This window comes from Sardina pilchardus, chromosome 11, assembly GCF_963854185.1.
Source record: "Sardina pilchardus chromosome 11, fSarPil1.1, whole genome shotgun sequence".
NCBI classification, from domain to species: Eukaryota; Metazoa; Chordata; class Actinopteri; order Clupeiformes; family Clupeidae; genus Sardina; species Sardina pilchardus.
The window spans coordinates 27,246,069-27,266,777 of record NC_085004.1 but is presented as its reverse complement, the minus strand read 5'-3'; the positions used below and the strand labels follow the sequence as shown (position 1 = coordinate 27,266,777).

Below are 20,709 nucleotides of genomic sequence, written 5' to 3'. Positions count from 1 at the left end.
GGTATGAGGAAAATAAGAGACATGAGACATGAGAAAAGTTATATATTTTTAAAATAGTAAAATTATATTTTTTATGTGTCTTTCTCCAAAAGGTGAAAGATCTACTAAGCAAGTCGGCTCCAGAGCAGAAAGCCAGTCTCACCGTGTCCTGCCAGGGAGAAGGGGGCTGGAGCTCCCTGGGCCTCATAGAGGAGAAGAGCTTTCGGGAGGTCCTGGACTACCGTCTAAACCCAGACCCCACACTGCCAGAGATGGAAGGAGTCACAGAGTTCACCGAGTACATTTCGGAGACGGTGGATGTCCCATCACCCTTTGAGCTCCTGGAGCCACCCACCTCCGGGGGCTTCCTGAAGCTGTCCAAGCCCTGCTGCTACATCTTCCCTGGAGGCCGGGGAGACTCTGCCCTATTTGCTGTGAATGGCTTCAATATCCTGATCGACGGTGGATCTGACCGGAGGTCTTGCTTCTGGAAACTAGTGAGACACTTGGACCGTATAGACTCAGTCCTTCTCACACACATTGGGGCAGACAATCTGCCAGGGATCAATGGTCTCTTTCAAAGGAAGATTGCAGAGCAGCAGGAAGAAGGCCAGTCACAAGGTGTCAATGGCTACGGTGACTGGATGAAGAACCTGATCTCACCAGAGCTTGGCATTGTGTTCTTCAATGTTCCCGAGAAGCTACGCTCACCTGAATCAACTTTGAAAGTTAAGAGGAGTATTGAGGAAGCCACACTAACTCTTCAGTACCTCAGCAAGCTAGGGATAAAGCCTGAGCCACTCTCTAGGGGTGTCGGTAACACTATTGATCCTGTCACTCTCTTTCACAAACTTGGTGTGGGCAAGCTAGACATGTATGTCCTCAACCCTGTGAAGGACAGTAAGGAGATGCAGTTCTTCATGCAGAAGTGGGCAGGGAACAGCAAGGCCAAAACTGGAATTGTGATGCCTAACGGGAAAGAAGGGGAAGTGTCTGTTCCATATCTCACGTCTGTAAGTGCCCTGGTGGTCTGGATTCCAGCCAGCCCTACAGAGAAGATTGTAAGAGTGCTGTTCCCAGGTAATGCCCCACAGAACAAGATATTTGAGGGACTTGAAAAACTAAAGCACCTGGATTTCTTGCGATACCCTGTTGCCACTCAAAAGGAAATGTCATCTGGAGCTCCACCACCAGTGATTAAGCAAACCAAAATGAAGCCGAGAACAGATAGTAAGGAGAGTCTAAAATCCTCTCCAAAACCAAAAGCAAGCAAGAAAGAAACAAACGGACTTGATGACGCAGAATCCAAGAGTGACTCTGTCAAGGAGAGTAAAGTAGAGAAGAAAGAGGTCAAAAAAATTAAGGAGAGTGTCAATGCATCAAAACCACCCAGAGCCAAGGAAGACACAACAAAGACAGGTGAAGTGGCTAAACCAGAGAAAAAGAAACCTCTAAAAGAAAAGTCACTAAAAAAACATATCAATGAGAGAGCATCTAAGATGGATGAAAAGAAAGATAAAGAAAAGAAGGAGATAAAGAAAGAGAAACGTGTAAAAAAAGAGGACATTGTGAAGAAAGAGGAGAAAAAAGAAACCAAGGCGAAGGAAGAAAAAAAGAAGGAAACCAGTGGTAAACCAGAACTAAAGAAAATTACTAAACCAGATCTGAAACCTTTCACTCCTGAGGTCAGAAAGACATTGAACAAGGCCAAGACACAAGGAAAGACCAAGACAGATAAGAATAAGGCAGCTAAAGAATCAGCTGAGAAAAAGGTACCCCCAAAGCAACCATCTAAGGACCTCCTGGAGGACAGGTCCAGGCTTTCATCTCCTGAGGATCTTACCAAGGACTTTGAGGCACTGAAACAGGAGATGGACAAGGAGCCAATCAAGACTGCTCAGGTTTCATCTGTGGCAGCCCTGGCAGGAGACAAAGTCCTCCAAGCTGTCCCTCCTGCATTCTCAGACACTAAAGTCCCCCACATTGTGTCTCCTGATAAAGGAATAACCACAACAGATGTTGAAACTAAATCCACCTGTGAGGAGAAGAAGAAAGAGGAAAAAATTCAACCTCAAGGAAAATTCTCTGAGAAATATGATGAGGATGAGGATGCCGCCTCAGAAGATGATGATGATGAAGAGTACAACATGGACACGATTAAAAGGAAACCCCTTGCAGCTAAAGGATTTGAGGAGAAAGACAAAAAGTGGCAAGATGTTAAAGACACCAAGGAGGATGTCAAGAAGAAGTCAAAAAAGAGTGAGAGTGAGGAAGAGGAAGATGTGATTGAGAAAGCAGAGTTGGAGGAGGCTGAAGATCTAGTCTGTGAAGATGAGCTGAAGTACAAAACAGATGAAGTGAAAAAAGAAAAAATTGGCAAGGACTGGGATGACAAACCCCTGGAATCTAAAACTGCCAAAACTTCTAGTGCCTCAGAGCACATCTCTTTCATTCAAGATGAGACCATTCCTGGCTACTCAGAAACTGAGCAGACCATTTCTGATGAGGAGATCCACGATGACTTGGAAGACAGGATTCCTCACCTTCGCTATGATGTTGGCTCCTATGACATTTCAGTTCCAGACCAGCCAGGTTCCTTTGACACCATCCATGGTATGAAGGAGATGAAAGCTTCAGCTATGTCTGGCATGTCTGCTTTGTCAGCAAAAGGCTACTTTGGGGCCCAGGAATCTACTTTAGCGTATGCTTCCAATGTCGTCATATCTGCTCCTCTGGCTGAGGAAGAACATATTTCTTCGGCTACTTCTATCACAGAATGTGACAAATTGTCATCCTTTGCCACCTCCATCACTGAGGACCAGTCTATTGCCTCTGTGACGGCCCCTCAAACAGAAGAGACTTGCCGAAGCTCTCTGCTTCTGGATACGGTCAACAGCATACCCTTTTCTATTCGTACTGATGCCACCCAGGGAAAAGAGTACTTACATTCTGCAGGAACAATCTCACCAACATCTTCTCTGGAAGAGGACAAGTGCTTCAAGTCTCCTCCCTCAGAGGAATACCAGCCCATTGTGCCAGAAATGGAGGCTGGTCATAAGACCATCCCCAAGGCCCATGAAGAAGAAGATGATGATGAGGAAGATGAGGACCAGACACCTAATGCTGACATTTCACTGAGCAAGCTTCATGAAGGATATGCAACCTCTTCTTTTCTCCAAGACAAAGACAAAGACTTCAAAAAGTCTCCCACGGCAGTGTTGCCTCCGTCTATGTCTTCACTGTCTTCATTCCCTCCTAAAGCACCAGAGGTGAAACTAACGTCTGTTTCCAAGGATGAAACAAAGAGTGATTCCACTGAAAAATCATTCTCTCCATCACCATATTTCTCTGGTGCTTTTGATAGAAGTGCTGGCTCAGAGAGTGAGGGCCCTGACGACAGCACTGCCAGGATAGCTTCTCCTACACTTTCAGGGCCAACCAGCAGTGGGTACTCGCCCACAGAGGACAAGGCACCAAAATCAGTGACAGGAGACAAGAAGGATGAGCCGAAGATAGACTCCTACAAGTTTGACCAGTTTGAATCTGAATTTGATAAAAAGACTGTGGCTCCATCTCAGGGGAAAGACAGTGAGCAAATGGAAAGGGGGTTCTCCAGTGATAGGGCTACTTTTGATGAGTCAGAGGAAGAAGAGGACAGTGAAGATGACTACTTTGTCAAACAGGATAAAGAGAAGGAAATTCTTGGTAAGTCAGGCTTTGACAAGGAAAAGGAAGGCACATTCTTGGATGATGAGTATAGCTGTGAGCCAAAGTCTCTGAAAGATGAGAAGCAGTTTGAGAAGGAGGGAACAGAAAAGAAAGACAAGGGTGATGCTGCCTGGGATAAGAAACCTATAGCTCAATTTCAACACTCAGATGAGGATGATGACGATGATGATGATGATGATGATGATGATAAGCCATCGGATGTCCTTCGCTCAGGAATGACTGTGTCTGAACTGTCTTCTGAGAAAAATAAATTTGATACCATGTCTAATAAGTTTGGCCAGACAGAAAAACAAGAACACTCTTCAGTAGGCTTCAAGGAAAGTGAACGAAGTGTGCACTTTGACCAGTTATCCATAGCAGATCGTGAAAACCGAAAGAAGGAGTTTGCAGAAACAAGACAAGACACTCCTTATGTAGATGGGAAAAGTTTCACGTATTCTGACGTTTATGACAGCCGATCCAGTTCATCCGACTCATATGGGTATGGCTCTGAAAGTCAGAAGGACCAAAAAGATAAATTTAATAAGGCTGACACAAAGGACACAGAGAAAACAGAGTCCTTCCTTTCAATGGGAACAGAGAAAAAAGCTGACAAAGATGCACCTTTGAGTTCCTTGGCTGAGCCTGATTTAAAAACGACAAGCAGCCTATCAGGCTTCAGTGCTATGTCTGTGGGACTTCCTACCAGTACAGCAAGTAAGACTGAAAAAGAGCCTGTGCAGAAAACAGTGCAAATGAGTTCCCCTTTCTCAGATCATTCCACAATAGGTAGTTCATTTACAGGCAAATCCTTGAGCTACCATGAAAAAGAAGCTGCCTTGGAGAGAGATGTGATACGTTCAGTATATGGTGAAGGCTATGATGATGAAGAAGAAGATGATGATGATGATGGAGACGAAAAGTACAAGTACAACTACGCTATTGACAAAGAAGCTAAGGCTAAATCTGAGAAAGAGTCAAAGAATCCATTTGACTTTGTACCCTCCTCAAAACTCCCTGATGTAAAAGATGTCAAAGACAGCACGCACGAGCGTGACTTTGAAACAATCCCGGGAAAAACCACGGCACCTGGTCCTTTTGGATTCTCAGGCAGCACCAAAGGCACTGAGGATCTGTCACAATTTGGAAAAGGAGATGGCCCTTCACCCTTCTCCACCAGCCAGACATCTGTTGGTTCAACAGGATTCTCCTCTGGTTTTGACTATTCCTACGGTGGAGGGAAGGAGTCTCTGCTTTTGAGTCAACAGGGAGACAAAGACAAGAAGGACACAGACCAGTCATACTTACCTCTATCAATGAAGACGACTGAGGATAAATACTACAAGGATCAGGACAAGGACCAGGACTTTGACAAGCAGAAGACGCCTGACCTCCTGGGAAAGAAATCAGGTGATTCAGTGTCTCTGGGCTTTAGCTACACCACCACTGCCACTGCCTACTCCTCTTCCTCTTCCTATAGCCACTCCTCCTCAGCCTCTGCCTCACTCAACACCAGCCGACAGTTCGGAGAGGAGCTTGAGACACCGGCCAGCGCTGGCTTTGAGTACTCCTCCTTCAAAGATGAGCACTCCCTGGTGATGGACTCCCCTTTTTCAAGTTCCAGTGGGCTGGTGAAGGATGAGTACCTTGAAGTCTCAGAGAAGCTCACACCTGCCACCACCACGGCCGAGTCCACCTCGAGTCTCGCTCGATTCTCACCCCTTAGCCCCTTTGAGGAAATCAAGCCATTCCCACCACAGTCCACAGCCTCAGCAGACGACAAGAAATCATCTGCCTACTCTGCAGGAGCCATGTCAGCTCCACAATCAGCATGTTTTTACAAACCAGAGTGGTCAGATGACTCAAAGAGTCAAGAGCTTGGGGCTTCTGGGCCATATTCTCAACTCAGCCAGACTGCAGGAAAAGATGCCATGAAGGACCTTTATGGAGTGCCCCCAAAGGCTCACTCAGAGCTGTCTGAGAAACAGTACTATGAAGACACTGAGAGTGAAAGTGAGGAGGAGGACTATGTCTGTGAAACTAAGCTCAAATCACCATGCCAAAGATCTCCATTTGATACCCACATTACAGAAAGCAGGGAAGGAGTCCTGTCTAGCTTGTCTGAGAAAAAGGCAACATCACCTTCCGGCAAAGGTCTCCCTGATGTCCTTACCTCATATGGCTCCTCATCCACAAAGCCAGACACCTCAAATGGACCAGCCGAGGTAACCACAAGCTCCCCGAATCCTTTTGGTCTGGCCAGTGGGATGATGTCCAGCCAGGCTAAAGCAGAGCCGAGGGGAGCAGAGATGGATGTCAGCAAAGTAAGGAGTCCCTTCGAGTGGGAACTGCAGCAGCAAAGAGGAATCTACCCTGGAGCCTCTCCTCCCCACTATAGGCATGAGGATGAGTATGAGGAAGAGGAGGAGATGGAACCAGAGCATCCTCCTCGTCCTTTGTCTCTGGCATCTGCTGACCAGACCTTCCATTCCGCTTACTACACTGAGGACAGTGGTAAGCATGGTGATGACTCTGATCAGCCCCCTGATGTCTGCATGGGAGCTTCCTCTTACTCCTCGACCAAGAAATCCCCAGGATACTCAACGTCAGAGTTCAAACAGAGGAAGGGTGACATCTCCCCATCATTCATCAACCCAAGTCTCCAGCACATTGGCAGTGATGAGGATGAGGATAGCGATCGATCCCAGGAGGGCATTGACCAACAACATCCATCTGGCAAGGGTAGATCCCAATCACACCATTCCTATGGCCACAACAGAGACATGTTTGGAGCGATGGCAGCAGGAATTGCTGCTGAAGAAACACCCCCAACCTCTGTTAGCGAGTCCTTACCTTCACAATCAGACTCAGATGTGCCACCCGGAACCGAGGAGTGCCCATCAAGTGAGGCACGAGAGACCAATGTAGACTCAGATGAGGATGCTGATTTTCTGCCAGTGGATAAGTCCTCAGGTATGGCTTTTGGTGGTGGAGGCTATTACTCCTCATCTAGGTCATCAGGAAAAACCCATGATCCTCCACCTGCACCCATGATGGACCCGGCTCCTCACCCCCCACACCCAGACGTGTGCATGGTGGACCCAGAGGCCCTGAACATGGACCAGAACCTCACAGAGAAGCAGCAACTGAAGAAAGACTTAAAGGCCAAGAGTCCCAAGAAATCCCTTGGGAAGCCAAAGTCTGGCTCACCGGCAGGCAGGCGCAAGAGGTCTCCGACCCCTGCAAAACAGACATCAAAGGACTCCTCGCCTAGGAGTACTTCCCTGAAGAAGAAGGATGTTGAGAAATCATCAAGGATGTCTCGTACGTCAGATGGACAGGGATCTAAAGAGGACGACATGTCCAGGTCAAGCTACAACCCTGCCAAAGGGCTCGTCAATGGAGTAAAGAGCTCCACAGGTGGGTCCCTACATGGCTCATTAACTTTTTTATTGATGAATGATTAATGGAATATGTTCTATGATAATTATTTCAGATATGTGATTCTGTGCACCACTCAAGTCACTGCACACACACCACAAACAGACACTAGTGTGCAGTATTTCTCAAACTGGTTGTATTTCCTTTTTCTAGGCTCTAACTTTTCCAAATCCAGTTCCTCTGGGAGTCCAATCTATGTGGATCTAGCCTACATTCCCAATCACTGCAGTGCAAAGAATGTAGACCAGGAGTTCTTCAAGCGCGTTCGCTCAGCCTACTATGTGGTGAGCGGGAATGACACAGGAAGTGAGGAGCCTAGCCGCAGGGTTCTGGATTCCCTGTTGGATGGGAAGGCTCAGTGGGGATCCAATCTCCAGGTAAAGTGCACTATTTTCTCAGGTTACATGTAGGGTCAGGCATTTTAATTCAGCATGCTTTTTTTGTCATTTACTCTGGTCATTTCTGACCGAGACAATGATCTGAAGTAAATAATACAGCTATAATTCATTTGCTTTTAATTTGGGAAAAGTATGTGGTTGTAATATCAGGACAATGTTCTTTATCTGCTTTTCTGTCTATCACATAGTCTATTTTTGGAAAGCAATTTTAAAAAGATGTCTTCCTGTGTAATGGGAAGGTATTTTAGCTAAAAGACAGTCTGCTGGAAAGCTATTTGCATAAATTCTGTCATGAAGGATGTGATACTTTCACAGTGCTGCTTCCCACTGATCTGCAGAGCATTTGAGAAAAAGAGAGTGGGAAATGCAATATTTATTTCTCCAGGTATACCTTGGCACGATGGCATACTGTATAAAGCTATGCATGGGTCTCGAGGGTATTGCTCTATATTCGGCTGACTACGCGGGTATATGGAATGCACTCAGTGATTATGCAAAAGTCGTGTCATATGTATGATGAAGGACAGAGGGAGTGTGTGTTTTGTGAGCCATGGTATAGGTCTTATTTCTCCCTTGCATAAACATTAGTTTCCAAATGCAATTCCTTTTTCACCTTTGGAGCATCCTTTGATATTTCAAATATCATTTTGCCAAAGAAACTCCTTGGCTCAGTGGGAATATGAATCAATCAGTTCCGTCTGCACACTACACTGTGTGAAATAAGATTAAGAAGAATTAATTGATTAATCAACCTTTGTTTTTCCCCCGAAGCCCTTGCTTGGCCACATTCATAGGTTTCAATTTAACCTGTCTCATACAGCTTAAGACTTTTATTCTTCTTTCATTCATATTAGTAAGTTAATGGCTGAATTCCAAAGTGAGGATGTTACAATGTGGCGATGTTTAAGAACAACGACGTTGCTGACACTTGCACCATGCATGTGTGTCGTGCTGTTGTTTACCTTTGTAATTTCCGGATTTTCCTGTGGTCTCCACGGTAAAAGTCACACTTTGAACTGCCGCATCGATGCAGACTCACGGAAAGGGCTCAGTAATTGTGTACTCAAACCCTCACGCCCTTTGAAATTTCACATTGAGACAGCCCTAAGCCCTTACAAGTTTCGCGAGAATGCGAAGTCTATGAGTCTCTCAGTCCGGACTTTAGGATTGGGCCATCAAGTGTCTAGTTAGTTTTTATTCGGAAAGACGGATGGGTGCAGTTGTTGTAGCGTGTAACTCTAGCTGAACTCATGCCTGCACTGACCTCTTCCCCACCCAGGTGACCCTGATCCCCACTCACGACACGGAGGTGATGCGCGACTGGTACCAGCAGACGCACGAGAGGCAGCAGGAGCTCAACATCATGGTGCTGGCCAGCAGCAGCACGGTGGTCATGCAGGACGAGTCCTTTGCCGCCTGCAAGATCGAGTTCTAAAAAGCCCTCCTCCCCAAGGTCTCTTACTCATCTGTCCTACCCTTTTTCCATCCCACCCTCACCTAACCCCATTCAACCCTAACTTCTGCTCTCTGTGTGTTAGAGATTGGCCCTTTAGAACCCTGTTTGTTAGTTCATTCTGCAACAGCCACGATTCCTCGGGTGTTTCATGCGTGTTTAATATTGGTTGTTGTTCAGTTGTTTTTTTTCTTTAATGATGATTTCGTTGATGTTAGTTTTTTCCATTTTGTCGTGTCATATTGCCGAAGAAAGAAGTACTTTAGAGTGGGAAGGTACAGAGAGTGAGATTGATTGACAGATTGATCGACTGACTGATAGGCTCATGGGACACAGTTTGCTTGTGTCTCTTGTGCACTGAACTGTACAACTGAGTGTTAGAGAAGATGTGCCTTTAACTTGTGGATGCATTGCTGCCTTTAAGCCCAAACCAAGCTGTTAGCTTCATCACTAAACGAATGACAGAAAACAAACACGGACTGCCTCTTCTCGATGACCATACTCTACAACAACACAACACTCTAGTTTGTGGAATCTCACAGCCGCCATAACGCTCATCTATCAACTTCAGTGGATGTCAAACGATACAGTTATATACAAATGTTCCCGGTGCAGTTGGTCAGATGTATTGTATATGTTGTTTTAAATACCTCTTGACACAACACAATTTCTAAAAAGATACATAGACCATAGGGCTTTCATCTATTTGTCTGTAACGTTAGCCTCAATTAAAGTAGGCCGTGTACACAATGTTCATTGTAGGTTGTGGTCAGTTGGAGGTTGAGGTATTCCTAGCCTGCTATTTCAGTCCTAGTTTTCCTTCTGTGTGGCAGTCACAGCATACACAAAAAACACACAGATGCAGTGCGCTGGGCTTTTGAAGTGCAGTGTATTAGACATAGTTGTGATCCAAGGCTGATAAATGCATGTTCATCTGGCAGTACATTTTTGTTTATATACAGTTAAGTATAATATCCAGATCCTGACTCAAACATATATACACACACATAAATACATATATAAATATATATACTTCCCTAGATTTGCTATTGACTTAACAATCAGTTATGTGTGTAAACTGCTATGTTAGAAAGTAACTGTAATTTGTCATTTTATTTCATGACAACTAAGTGTGAACTAAATATTATTTTTTGAATGTTATTTTTTTTTTTAACAAGGCCTAAAAGAACTAGATCATGTAAACGGTTTAGATTATGTGTTAATATGTTGTCAAATGTTTTCCAGTCTCTAATTTATTATCTTGTGTTGTTGCTTTACTGGAAAGAATACACGTGATAGGACTTCACAGTTGTGGAATTTCAATTGTGCTGATTGTAGATTGAGCTCTGCGCTAACAGATAGATGCCTCACGAACACCTGACATCTTCAGGGTTATAGTTTTAGTGACTCGGAGGTTACTTAACCTTTGGAGTTGTTTTGAAGCCTTTCGGGAGGTAGGGAAGAGGATACTGTATGAAATGATGGTAAAATACATTCCATTTTACCATTGCATACTTCATCCTTTCCCTGTTTTGCCATTAAATGAAGTTGCACTTTTTCGTTATCATAATACTATTCAGGTTGCTTTGTTATTCCCTCATCCTAATTAAGATATTTTATGCATGTTAAAGAAGTTAGGATACCCATATTGTAAATTATTTGACTTATTTGAGGGTATGTGTTTTGATGGGGATGATTTCCATCCGCAGAGAGATGACTGAGATGATCGAGACAAAATGCAAGCTGCAAGCAATAGGATTAGCCTCTTGGCAAGGCCAGCCCTGGCTTCTCTGAAACAAGGAGAGGCTTGGTTTGGACCGTCTTGAGGGACTTGTTTGACAGAATGAGGATTTGCACATTGATGCTGAAAGAATGAAAAGATGGCTGGATTTTACCTACAATAGATAAGCACATTGTGAACATCACCAGCTTGATTGCTTTTGGATAATGCACTGCAGATTTCGCTTGGTAACAGTGACTTAGACAGTTATCAGTGTCATCTGGCTTGGAAAATTTGTCTGAATTAGGACTCATGAATCGTAGCTCGTAGTAGATTAACTTGCAAGTCCACAATTGGCTAGATGTTGAAAAGAAGCACACGCCGGTATTGTTATTTAACTCCAAATGTATTTGGAAGGAAATGACCCCACACTGACTACAAACATATTCCGCCTTGGTTATTGCAATTTTGGTAATACTGACATTAGAAATTAATTTAGGGTAGCAATATGTAAATTGGGAGTGGGCGTTAAAAGCATGGTGAATCGCTTGTTTTGTAATACAGTTGCCAGTGAGTTTAGTGAAGAGTAGACAGCTGTGTGTGTGTGTCTGTCTAAAGGGACCAGAGATCCAATCCTCTTTTTTGTTTTTCCTTTCTGATCATAGACTAAATGGCCAAAGGTGCTGTTGACAGTTTCCTTTCAGTGTCGAGTAGAGATTTTTTATTTGGAATAATACTTTTAGAACAAAAAAAGGTAATACGATTGCACTAACAAACTGTTGACTTGATTGACTTTGCTCAAGTCCATATGTCCAAAGTTTCAGTGTCTGACCTATTAGGATAAAACTAGCCTATATAATATATATATATTCATCATTAAGCTAAATACAACAAATACGTGTGACAATTGAAAAAAAGGTCTCTTATGCCCTTGATGACAAGGCTGGAGACTCCCACACAATCTTAACTGCTAACACATTATTCTTTGTGTCTTCTCTCTATCTCGGAAAATGAGAAAAAAAATGTACAACCTCAATAGTGAACTTAACAGTGGTGCCGTTTGCAATCCTTTCAAGGGGGTAAAAAAAAAGACGCTGGCGTGTGCTGCTATGTAAAGTGTGTGCAACATATACAATATGTGCATGTATATCATATCATGGGGAGCCTATAGGGAGGGGCAAGCCAACAGTCAAGGCTTGCACACATAAGCTTGTGAATGCTCTGAGTTTTCTTCCCCTCACATTTTTCTCCCCTCACGTGACTGTTTGGCATTGTTCATGCAGTCCTTTCATTGCAAATAACGAGAATGACATGTTGAAGTTGATAGTATGTCCAATAAAAGCTGCAAACCACCCTTTTTTTCTTCATTGCATCGTCTCATCTAGTCTTCCTTTCATCTTTCATACAAAGCAAACTGACGTGGATTTGTTCTCAAACGATCCAATAACTGACAATTTTTAGGTTTCAGATTCTCAGTTTTTAAATCTGTTTTCACAAATTTACTCTTTTTTAATGAGTCTCCAGAGGATTTGTCCTTAATAGGAGGAAAGTATTAAGTAGAAAACAATTGACTAAAACTGCTGAAAGAATTGTGAACGTGATAAGCCAATCGGAATGATATCTGATTAAGCCTCTCTCTCCACACACACATCAAAATACAGTTGTACTTGAAAACAGCCAAGAAAAAAAATGAACTACGAAAAACTGTAGCAACTGACTGCCAGGGAGAGGGAAAGAAGGATCTCTGGAAGAAATATCTCTTGAAGCTTTTACTTCAGTGTTTACAACTCAAATATAGAGGCTCTGGTTCTTGACCTTTGGGACCGGTTTCATTTTCCTAATAGAAAGCCACAGACTTCATCGTCACTACCACCATCACCACCACCACCACCACCACCATAGACCACACACTACCTTGTGTGCCAGACTGCCAGATCACGTGATGAGATCACTACTCACGGATCACTTTTTATCTAAGGGTTCTCTTCATATCCACAACCCACCCATTTGACTTCAACATCATAAACAGCTGTACCTTTAAACAAATCAAGCTCCTGCTACATCTCATCCATCTATCAACGCACCTGGCTTTCTTTCTGCATGTGATTTTTTTAGGGTTAAAAACAAAAAACGCTGTATGTAATAGCTGAAATATCTACATGAAATACTATTTTAAATATGTGAGGAAAGACAAACGCTAACTGTCTCTGTGGTTCTGACATGGCCCATGTGACTTGCCCGCAACCTGCGGTGTCATGAGAGCATTGTGGTTTTACTGATTTTTTTTGTTTCTTTCACTTCTTTTTTTTGCTCTGTACCTCTTTTGATGACTTAATTTATGTGCAGTATCCTGCTTTCTCTCTCTTTGATCTCTCTCCTCAAAAAGGTAGAATTTCTGCAAATTTATTGTTGAAAAAAAAAGGTAAAGCCTGGTGATCATCAATAAAGTACCTTTATGGAAAAACATCCTTTGAATTAAAGAGTGCATTTTTGTGATGTGGCAAAATTCATACGGTAGAGGTCCAGCATTTGTGTCTGATGAAATAGTCAATGTCACATGGTATACAGTAGATATTTTCGTAAATTATGACATCAGAAGAGAAGACGATAAAAATGAATGGTCTAATGCACAGAGTTGACCATTATCACAGAACAAGCTAGAAAGGTTACCTTGGGAGAAATTGTACTACTGGCAGCATTTGTGAAAGGCACACTGTAAACAGCAACTAGAGTAAAGCAGTGTCTTTGATACAGAGACTTGCTGAGCAATGACGAACTGGAAACGAGAGCTAGATGTAACACATTTCTTCCCACGCCCTCGCCTGGACAAACAAAGGAGTACAAGAAGAAGGAAAGAAAGCATATTGTTTACAGAGCGTGAAGAAAAGAATTCATCTTCTAGCACAAACAGTCTTTGAGAAAGACAGAGAGAGAGAGAGAGAGGGAAAGAGATGGGGGTGGGGTGGGGTGTGTACCACAGACAAAAGCTTTCCTATTCTCATCCTCTAAACACTCACTCATTATAACGCCATTTAGCAGTACACACCTCAAAATAATCAGTGAAACAAAGACATTAATGCCTCTGTATCAGAATCCAATCCGAACTCTTTTTCTCACACCAGAGGAGCAAGAGAGTAAAGAAAGAGGTATTTTGTCTTTCAGAGATTGAGATATAGTAGTTAGGAGCAGACACACACACACATACACACACACACCCTCTCAGAGAGCATCCAAAGCCAACTTGGCACAGGGCTAATGCTAAGGATGCAGTGATCTCATAGCGTGGGTCACATGGCCCAACCTTTTAGCAGATGTCCTCACTGTCCTCTATTCAATTTCTTCTCTTTCTTTCCCTTTCTGTCTTTTCTCCCTTTCTTTTTTCTCCCTCGCTGAATTGAAAATGAAGTGAATGAGGATGAACAACAGCCTGTGTGTGTGTGTGTGTGTGTGTGTGTGTGTTAGTGTGAGATCCTATGGGGACAGGCACAGAGGGGAACAGTGAGTACGAGACAACATGTCTCTGTTCTCAGAGGACAGCTCTCTATCTTTTTCTCTCCCTCTCTTTCACCACGCACATGAATGCCCCGGCTGGCAGACACTGACACCCGGGGCCAGACTGGGAAACGGTGGAGCTCATCCAGGACTACTACGTACAGTACAAGCAAGACCACCTCTACTCCTCAACTCGTCCCCACTCACACAGCGAAGATATCGACATCTTCCGGAAAAGTTCTGTTCTCAGTCTGTTTGTTGCAAGTCAATTGTTATTGTGGGCTACAGTAGGGTCATGAAGAGAGTCATCAGAGTGGTGCAGCCGGTCAGCAGTGTTGCAGCATACCTGACTGCGTTTGGGCCTGAGATGACCCTCAGGCCACCCAGAGGGGGTGAGATGAGGTCAGTAGAGAGAGGTGAGGCGAGAGATCAGCTTTAGTGTTAGCAGCACACAGATGGGGTGGTGTTGTTCGTTTGCCTGCCTCCTCTCCAATACTCTACCATTTCGCTGCCATGTTACCATGACAATACTCTGAAAGAAACAAAAAACATGTCTAGCATTATTCTACTAGTGTGTGTGTGTGTGTGTATATATACAATCAACATCCTTAGCAACTGCATAAAACTACTGATGGTTGAAGAGGCATTCTGTTATTCTTGATTTAGAAGGACCGAATTCAAAGTGAAAAAACACACCTCCTGAAATGATTATTCATTGATCTTTTAATGTTCTTTTCTCAACTAAAGTACTGTCTACCGGTCTTCAAATACAGCTTGCACACACACACACACACACACACACACACACACACACACAAACAAACACAGAAAAAAAGAATAGCCAAGTATAGACAAAGCATTTTATTGAAACATCCAAATCAACCATTGCACCAATTAAAACTACCAGCCTACAGACAGCAGCTACTGTGGCACCTTTGAGCAGAGGATCTCTCAGATTCAGGGATAAAAATAACATGTGCCTTTTTTATTCATAGTGCTTATTATGATTCACTTGGGCCACAGAAAATAAAGGGAAGATCTATTTGCAAAGAGACTGAATGACAGTATTTTTTTTTCCATATGGGAAAGTCTGACTTTAAACCCGTTCGATCGAATCATTCAAATGGTTCTGAGATTTTAAAAAAAAGAAATCCTCAAATGTGTCTCTCTGTTCAAGTTAGGCTACCAATGAATAGTGGAGTCTTTACAGGGATGGATACACTAACATCCACCAACACAGGGTACCAATGCCGTCCAATGGTAACATATTCTACTGAAATGATCTCATCTTCTCATATTTCTCAAATAGCTTTTCTATCTGTTGCACTTCTCTCTTTGTGGTAGATTTACAGTGTTAGCTGTTTAGCAGTAGCAGCATCTCTTTCCTATATTTGGAGTAACAACTTTGATTTTTTTTTTTTTCACGTATAGACTTTACATAAGAGCTAAAAAAAAAAAGACAACCTAAACACAACGTAAACACAACGCTTCCCAATAACACACACTGAATCTTATCAGAACAGTAATCTCATGGAGCAACGATTGCAAACGAGCACCTCTGAAGGCAGGCCTGGATGTGGTGACCGGTGATAAAATAAAAAAGAGAGAAAGAAATCATGAGCATGTTCACTCTTCAAAAGTGTGGTTGTTCATTTACAAAAATAGAAACAAGATACAGCATGGGATAGAACTGCAACTCTTGTCAATGTTGTCTCAACATTAAAAATATCAATTTACATTTGCAGATAAATACTGTATATCTACACATTACAATTGCTGATAAATTCATTTTTCTCTCTATATTTATATTTATTTATGTATATATATATATATGTATATTTATATATATAATATATATATAAATGTGTGTGTGTTTGTGTGTGTGTGTGTGTGTGTGTGTGTGTGTATGTATGTGCATCATTAGAATTTGCAAAAGTGATTGTTATAAGCTTTGATGGTGGGCAAGGCAGAAGAGACTTTGGCAGAAGCAGAAGTACTAAGTGTGTGTGTGTGTGTGTGTGTGTGTGTGTGTGTGTGTGTGTGTGTGTGAGAGAGAAAGAAAGAGAGAGGGGGGAACATGTGTGTGTGTATGAGAGAGAGACAGAGAAAGAGAGAGCGAGAAAGAAGATGTAAGTGTGTGCGTGTGTGTGTGTTTGAGTGTGTGTATATGTGCGTGTCCAAGTTCCAAATGTGTGCCTGGCAGAGACTGGCAGTGACTGAGCAAGTGAAGTAGATGCTATGCACCTCTAGCAGAGGGTGAGGCCAGCTGTGTGAGTGAGAGAGAGAGAGAGAAAAAGAAAGAGAGCGAAATACAGAGAGAGAGAGAGAGAGAGAGAGAGAGAGAGAGAGAAAGAGAAAGAGAGAAAGACATAGAGAGAGAGAGAGAAAGACAGAGAGAGAAAGAGAGAGAGAGAGAAAGACATAGAGAGAGAGAGAGAAAGACAGAGAGAGAAAGAGAGAGAGAGAGAGAGAGAGAGAGAGAGAGAGAGAGAGAGAGAGCACTGGGCACATGGCTAGTGAGTTATTCTGCCCCACTGGTGCCATGCCTGGGGGTGGGTAAAGTGGTGGGCCAGGGGGGGGCAGGGGCGTCCTGTGAAGCTACTGAAGCACACCTACAGTAAACACATAAAACAAACGCAACAGACAGGAACACACACACACACACACACACACACACACAGACAAAAAAAAAGGCAAAATGTCAGTTTCATGCCGATCCAGAGGCGAGCTCAGCGGAGGACAACTGCGGTGGCACTAATCAAAGCACAGTCAGCTGCACACAGAGCACAATCAGTCAAAGGGCAAGAGAGACTGGACTATTACGCTTTCTCTCTCCACCGAAGCTGCATCAGTGTCTTGGGGTGAGAGAACACTTTCTCAAAGGCAGGACCGTCACAACAGGTGCGTGTCACTTTGTTTAGGTTTGGTCAACCAAGCGTCCAGACCCTCTTCTTACACAAGCCACGTGCAAATGAAACAATGGGCAAACACCTCCACGGAGGAGAGAAAAATGCTTTCGTCATGCACCCAGGAGCTGATTCAACCAAGTGGATCTGCATCTACATGTCACTCATACACTAAAAAAAAAAAAAAAAAAAAAGAACCGTAGCAGTCAACTTTGATTCCCTCTGAAAGGGAATCACCAAGTTCTTCACTTGTAGTATCCTCCTAACATTGGCTCGACACAGTCACTCTTCCTTATAAGTCATAACACAGGAAGCGGCACATCAGCACTCGTCATGACATTCCATGTTGCTGTTGCTATGGAGACAGGTGTGATGTCACAAAGGGCACAAGACTTCACTGGGAAGCGGCTGAGAGGCTGGACAATGAGACACAACACTACTGCCACTGGACACAACAGCACTACAGAGTACACAACGGGGGGAGGAAGGATGGTCCTGAAGCAGTCTGGTCTGGCTATCTGTCTTCAGACACGCCGAGGCTCCACACACAGCCATCTTTTTCCTCTCCTTCCCTGTTCTTCCGTTCCTTTTTTGTTTTCTCTCACGCTTCTCAATAACCTTTTTTTTTTGCCATTGAGCGATCGTTCCTTCTCACGTCACTCCTTCTCCCATCTCGTGAGATATCACTCTCGTTCTCCTCCCGATCCGTCTGTCTGTCCGTCTCGTCTCGTCTCGTTCCCCCCTTCCGGGGTCGACGGGGGGGGGGGTCAGGGTTCAGGCACGTGGGGCGGTCCGCCCACCTCCAGCGGGGTGCCGGGCGTGGGGCTGCTCCTCCAGGGCTCCAGCGACTCCTGCGTGTCGAAGAACTGCTGCGGCTCGTCGGGCGAGAGCGGCGTCTGCGTGTTGGAGCCGGCCTCCGAGCTGCTCTCCCGCAGCTCCAGCAGCACGGGCAGCGAGCCGGGCACCGAGCACAGCGGCTCCCCGCGCACCAGCCCCGCCAGCGCCGGGCACTCCAGCTCGGGCATGACCTCCTCCTCCTCCTCCTCCTCCTCCTCCTCCTTCGGCTCCTCCACTAGCTCCACGTTCTCCTCGGCCTCGCCCGCGTCGGGCCCGTCCTCGGCACCCTGTCCAGGGCTGGACGGCGGCGGCGGGTGGTGGTGGTGGTGGTGGGGGTCCATGGAGGGGTGCGTGGGCGGCTCGGGGGGGCTGGTGGGGGTGTTGTGGAGGCTGTGCTGGGCCGAGTGGGCCTCCTCGCTGCTCTGCGGGGTCAGCGGCGTCTTCTCGCTGAAGCTGAAGCGCGGCGACGTGTCGGCCGTGGTGGGCGAGGACGGCCCGGCGCTGGACACCGTGCTGGAGGGACCGCTGCTGTCTGGAAACACAAACACAAACACACATGTGTGTCAACAGCGTGTGTCAACAGCACGCATGGGTGGGTGCATACACACACACACACACACACACACACACACACACACACACACACACACACACAAACACACACGGTGTGTAAACAGCAACCATGACTGGGTGTATATACACATACAGTATAAACACACATACAAACAAACAAAAAAGAAACACACATAGACAAACACACCGAAAAATTAGGGGTAGATTTTGATTATGCAGACGAATATCAGGGCAGAAAAAAATTATCTACATTTGTGTGTGTGTGTGTGTGTGTGTGTGCGTGTGTGTGTGTGTATGTGTGTGAATGTGTGTGTGTATGATCGAGTTAGAATACTCACACCAGGGGGGCTTGTCAGAGCGTTGCCGTAGCGACACGGACGATGAGAGCACACGCTGAGGGATGTAGGAGTCCACACAGGGATGGTTGTGGGCATCAAACATGGCTGACAAGGCTGAGGTACACACACACACACACACACACACACACACACACAGGTCAGGGACACACATGTTCACTCCACCAGGAACCATCACATATGGCACACACTAAAGTGCTCAGTCTCCTGCCTAATGTATGTTACAGCCTCAGTACTCTAGAAACATCTAGAACAATCTGTCTGCAGGGTAGTCTGATGCAACAATAGTCTTATACCACTTAGCTGGGTGCTAACAAGCGTTAACAAACTGCTGACAAAGGAGTGTGTGTGTGTGTGTGTGTGTGTGTGTGTGTGTGTGTGTGTGTGTGTGTGTGCGCTCACCTCTGGTGGATCTGGCGTGCGAGTCTCCGGCGCTCTCACACACTGCGGTGAGGAACTCGTCCACCTGTTTGAGGGAGAGCGAGTTGTGCAGCGTCTCCAGAGGGAAGATGGAGGGCACCATCGAGCAGCCTTCAAAACCTGCAGACAACAGCAGCACCACACGTCACTATCAAATTATCATGGTAACACACACACACACACACACACACACACACACACACACACGCACACACACTGTCACACACGAATACACACACACACACACACACACACACACACACACACAGTCACACACGCATACATACACACACACAGTCACACACATTCCCCAAGAAGGCAGGTATACATACATATACATGCACATAACCACACATACACCAAACAGTGGGTAGGCAGCTCAGTGGAGTACACCCAGCACCATGTCAGTAGGTAGACACATATGCACAGACACAGCCACACTGCCACACACACATACACATACACACATACACACGGTTCAGTCCCAGTAACCAATAAGGTTAGTGCAACACAAACAGCAGTCTCTCCACACACACACACCCAGGTCTACATCACTCACACACTGCAATGCCAATTCAAGCCCAGTACCAGCAGAGGCGCTCACACGCACTCGTGCACTCGCACACACACACACACACACACACACACACACACACACACACACACACACACACATTCCAGTCAAACCATTAAGAGGTCCACCAGGTGATTTTACCATACACAAACAGAGAATGTTAAAGAGCTCAAACCACACACTTGTTAGAGCCGACAGCATACATGCCAAATCCACTCTAGAATCTAGAACTCAAGAACTTAGAAAAAGCTCCAGTGATCGGTGACAAAAGGATCCATCTTCACAACACCACATGCCTGCACTCCAACAGCAGAAGCACCGGTGGTGCGCCGGGTTGAGGTGGGAGGGGGGGGGGGGGGGGGTGGTCAAGTCTAGCCGTCACTGTGTCTACAGTCGCATGTCTGACCAGAGCTGCTCCCACAGACTCCACCGCGGGGCCAAGGAGTTCAGGGGGTTTCCATGTCAACCAGTCGCCAGGCAGCCGCCGACAGCCGCACTTGTCTCCCACTCCTCTGGCTGAAGTGGCGCGGCACAATGAGAAGCCCCTGAGGTGATAACCCTGGTGGGCACGCAAACCAGCGGCGCCAGAATCTGGTGACGTTCCTTCCGCCCACTGTCCAGTAATATCAAACCACGGACACTGCTCTCCATTGGGCTGCATTGGGGTAAATTATACTTTAGAGTGGGTCTCATTGTGGTGTCAGTGGTGTGTAAGGCCTGTCTCTCTCTATGGAGTTTTCATATGCTACTATTCATCTATACCTTTGAATTCTTCCAGACACCAATCCAGGGACAGACTTGGTCGCGATACTGGGGAGAGACATTTTAATCATTTTAACCACCAAATATCAT

General features: G+C 45.1%; 2 protein-coding genes across 4 annotated transcripts in view; one reads left to right on the top strand and one right to left on the bottom strand.

The window, feature by feature from the left end:
- The window catches only part of map1aa (microtubule-associated protein 1Aa), a 36,615-nt gene extending 23,448 nt beyond the window's left edge, over nt 1–13,167 (top strand). Inside the window, exons 5-7 of the mRNA XM_062548749.1 lie at nt 93–7,107; nt 7,282–7,505; nt 8,806–13,167. Coding sequence (XP_062404733.1) covers nt 93–7,107; nt 7,282–7,505; nt 8,806–8,961 — 7,395 coding nt within the window. The 3' untranslated portion in view covers nt 8,962–13,167. The remainder of the gene's footprint in view (nt 1–92; nt 7,108–7,281; nt 7,506–8,805) is intronic.
- Nucleotides 13,168–15,037: 1,870 nt separating this feature from the next.
- ppip5k1a (diphosphoinositol pentakisphosphate kinase 1a) overlaps nt 15,038–20,709 on the bottom strand; it is a 51,798-nt gene continuing 46,126 nt past the window's right edge. For all 3 annotated transcript variants that reach the window (XM_062548496.1, XM_062548495.1, XM_062548497.1), the window contains 3 exons: nt 19,266–19,403; nt 18,846–18,959; nt 15,038–18,466 (listed from right to left, as the gene is read on the bottom strand). In XM_062548496.1, the coding sequence (XP_062404480.1) occupies nt 17,865–18,466; nt 18,846–18,959; nt 19,266–19,403 (854 nt within the window). In that variant the 3' untranslated portion in view covers nt 15,038–17,864. The remainder of the gene's footprint in view (nt 18,467–18,845; nt 18,960–19,265; nt 19,404–20,709) is intronic.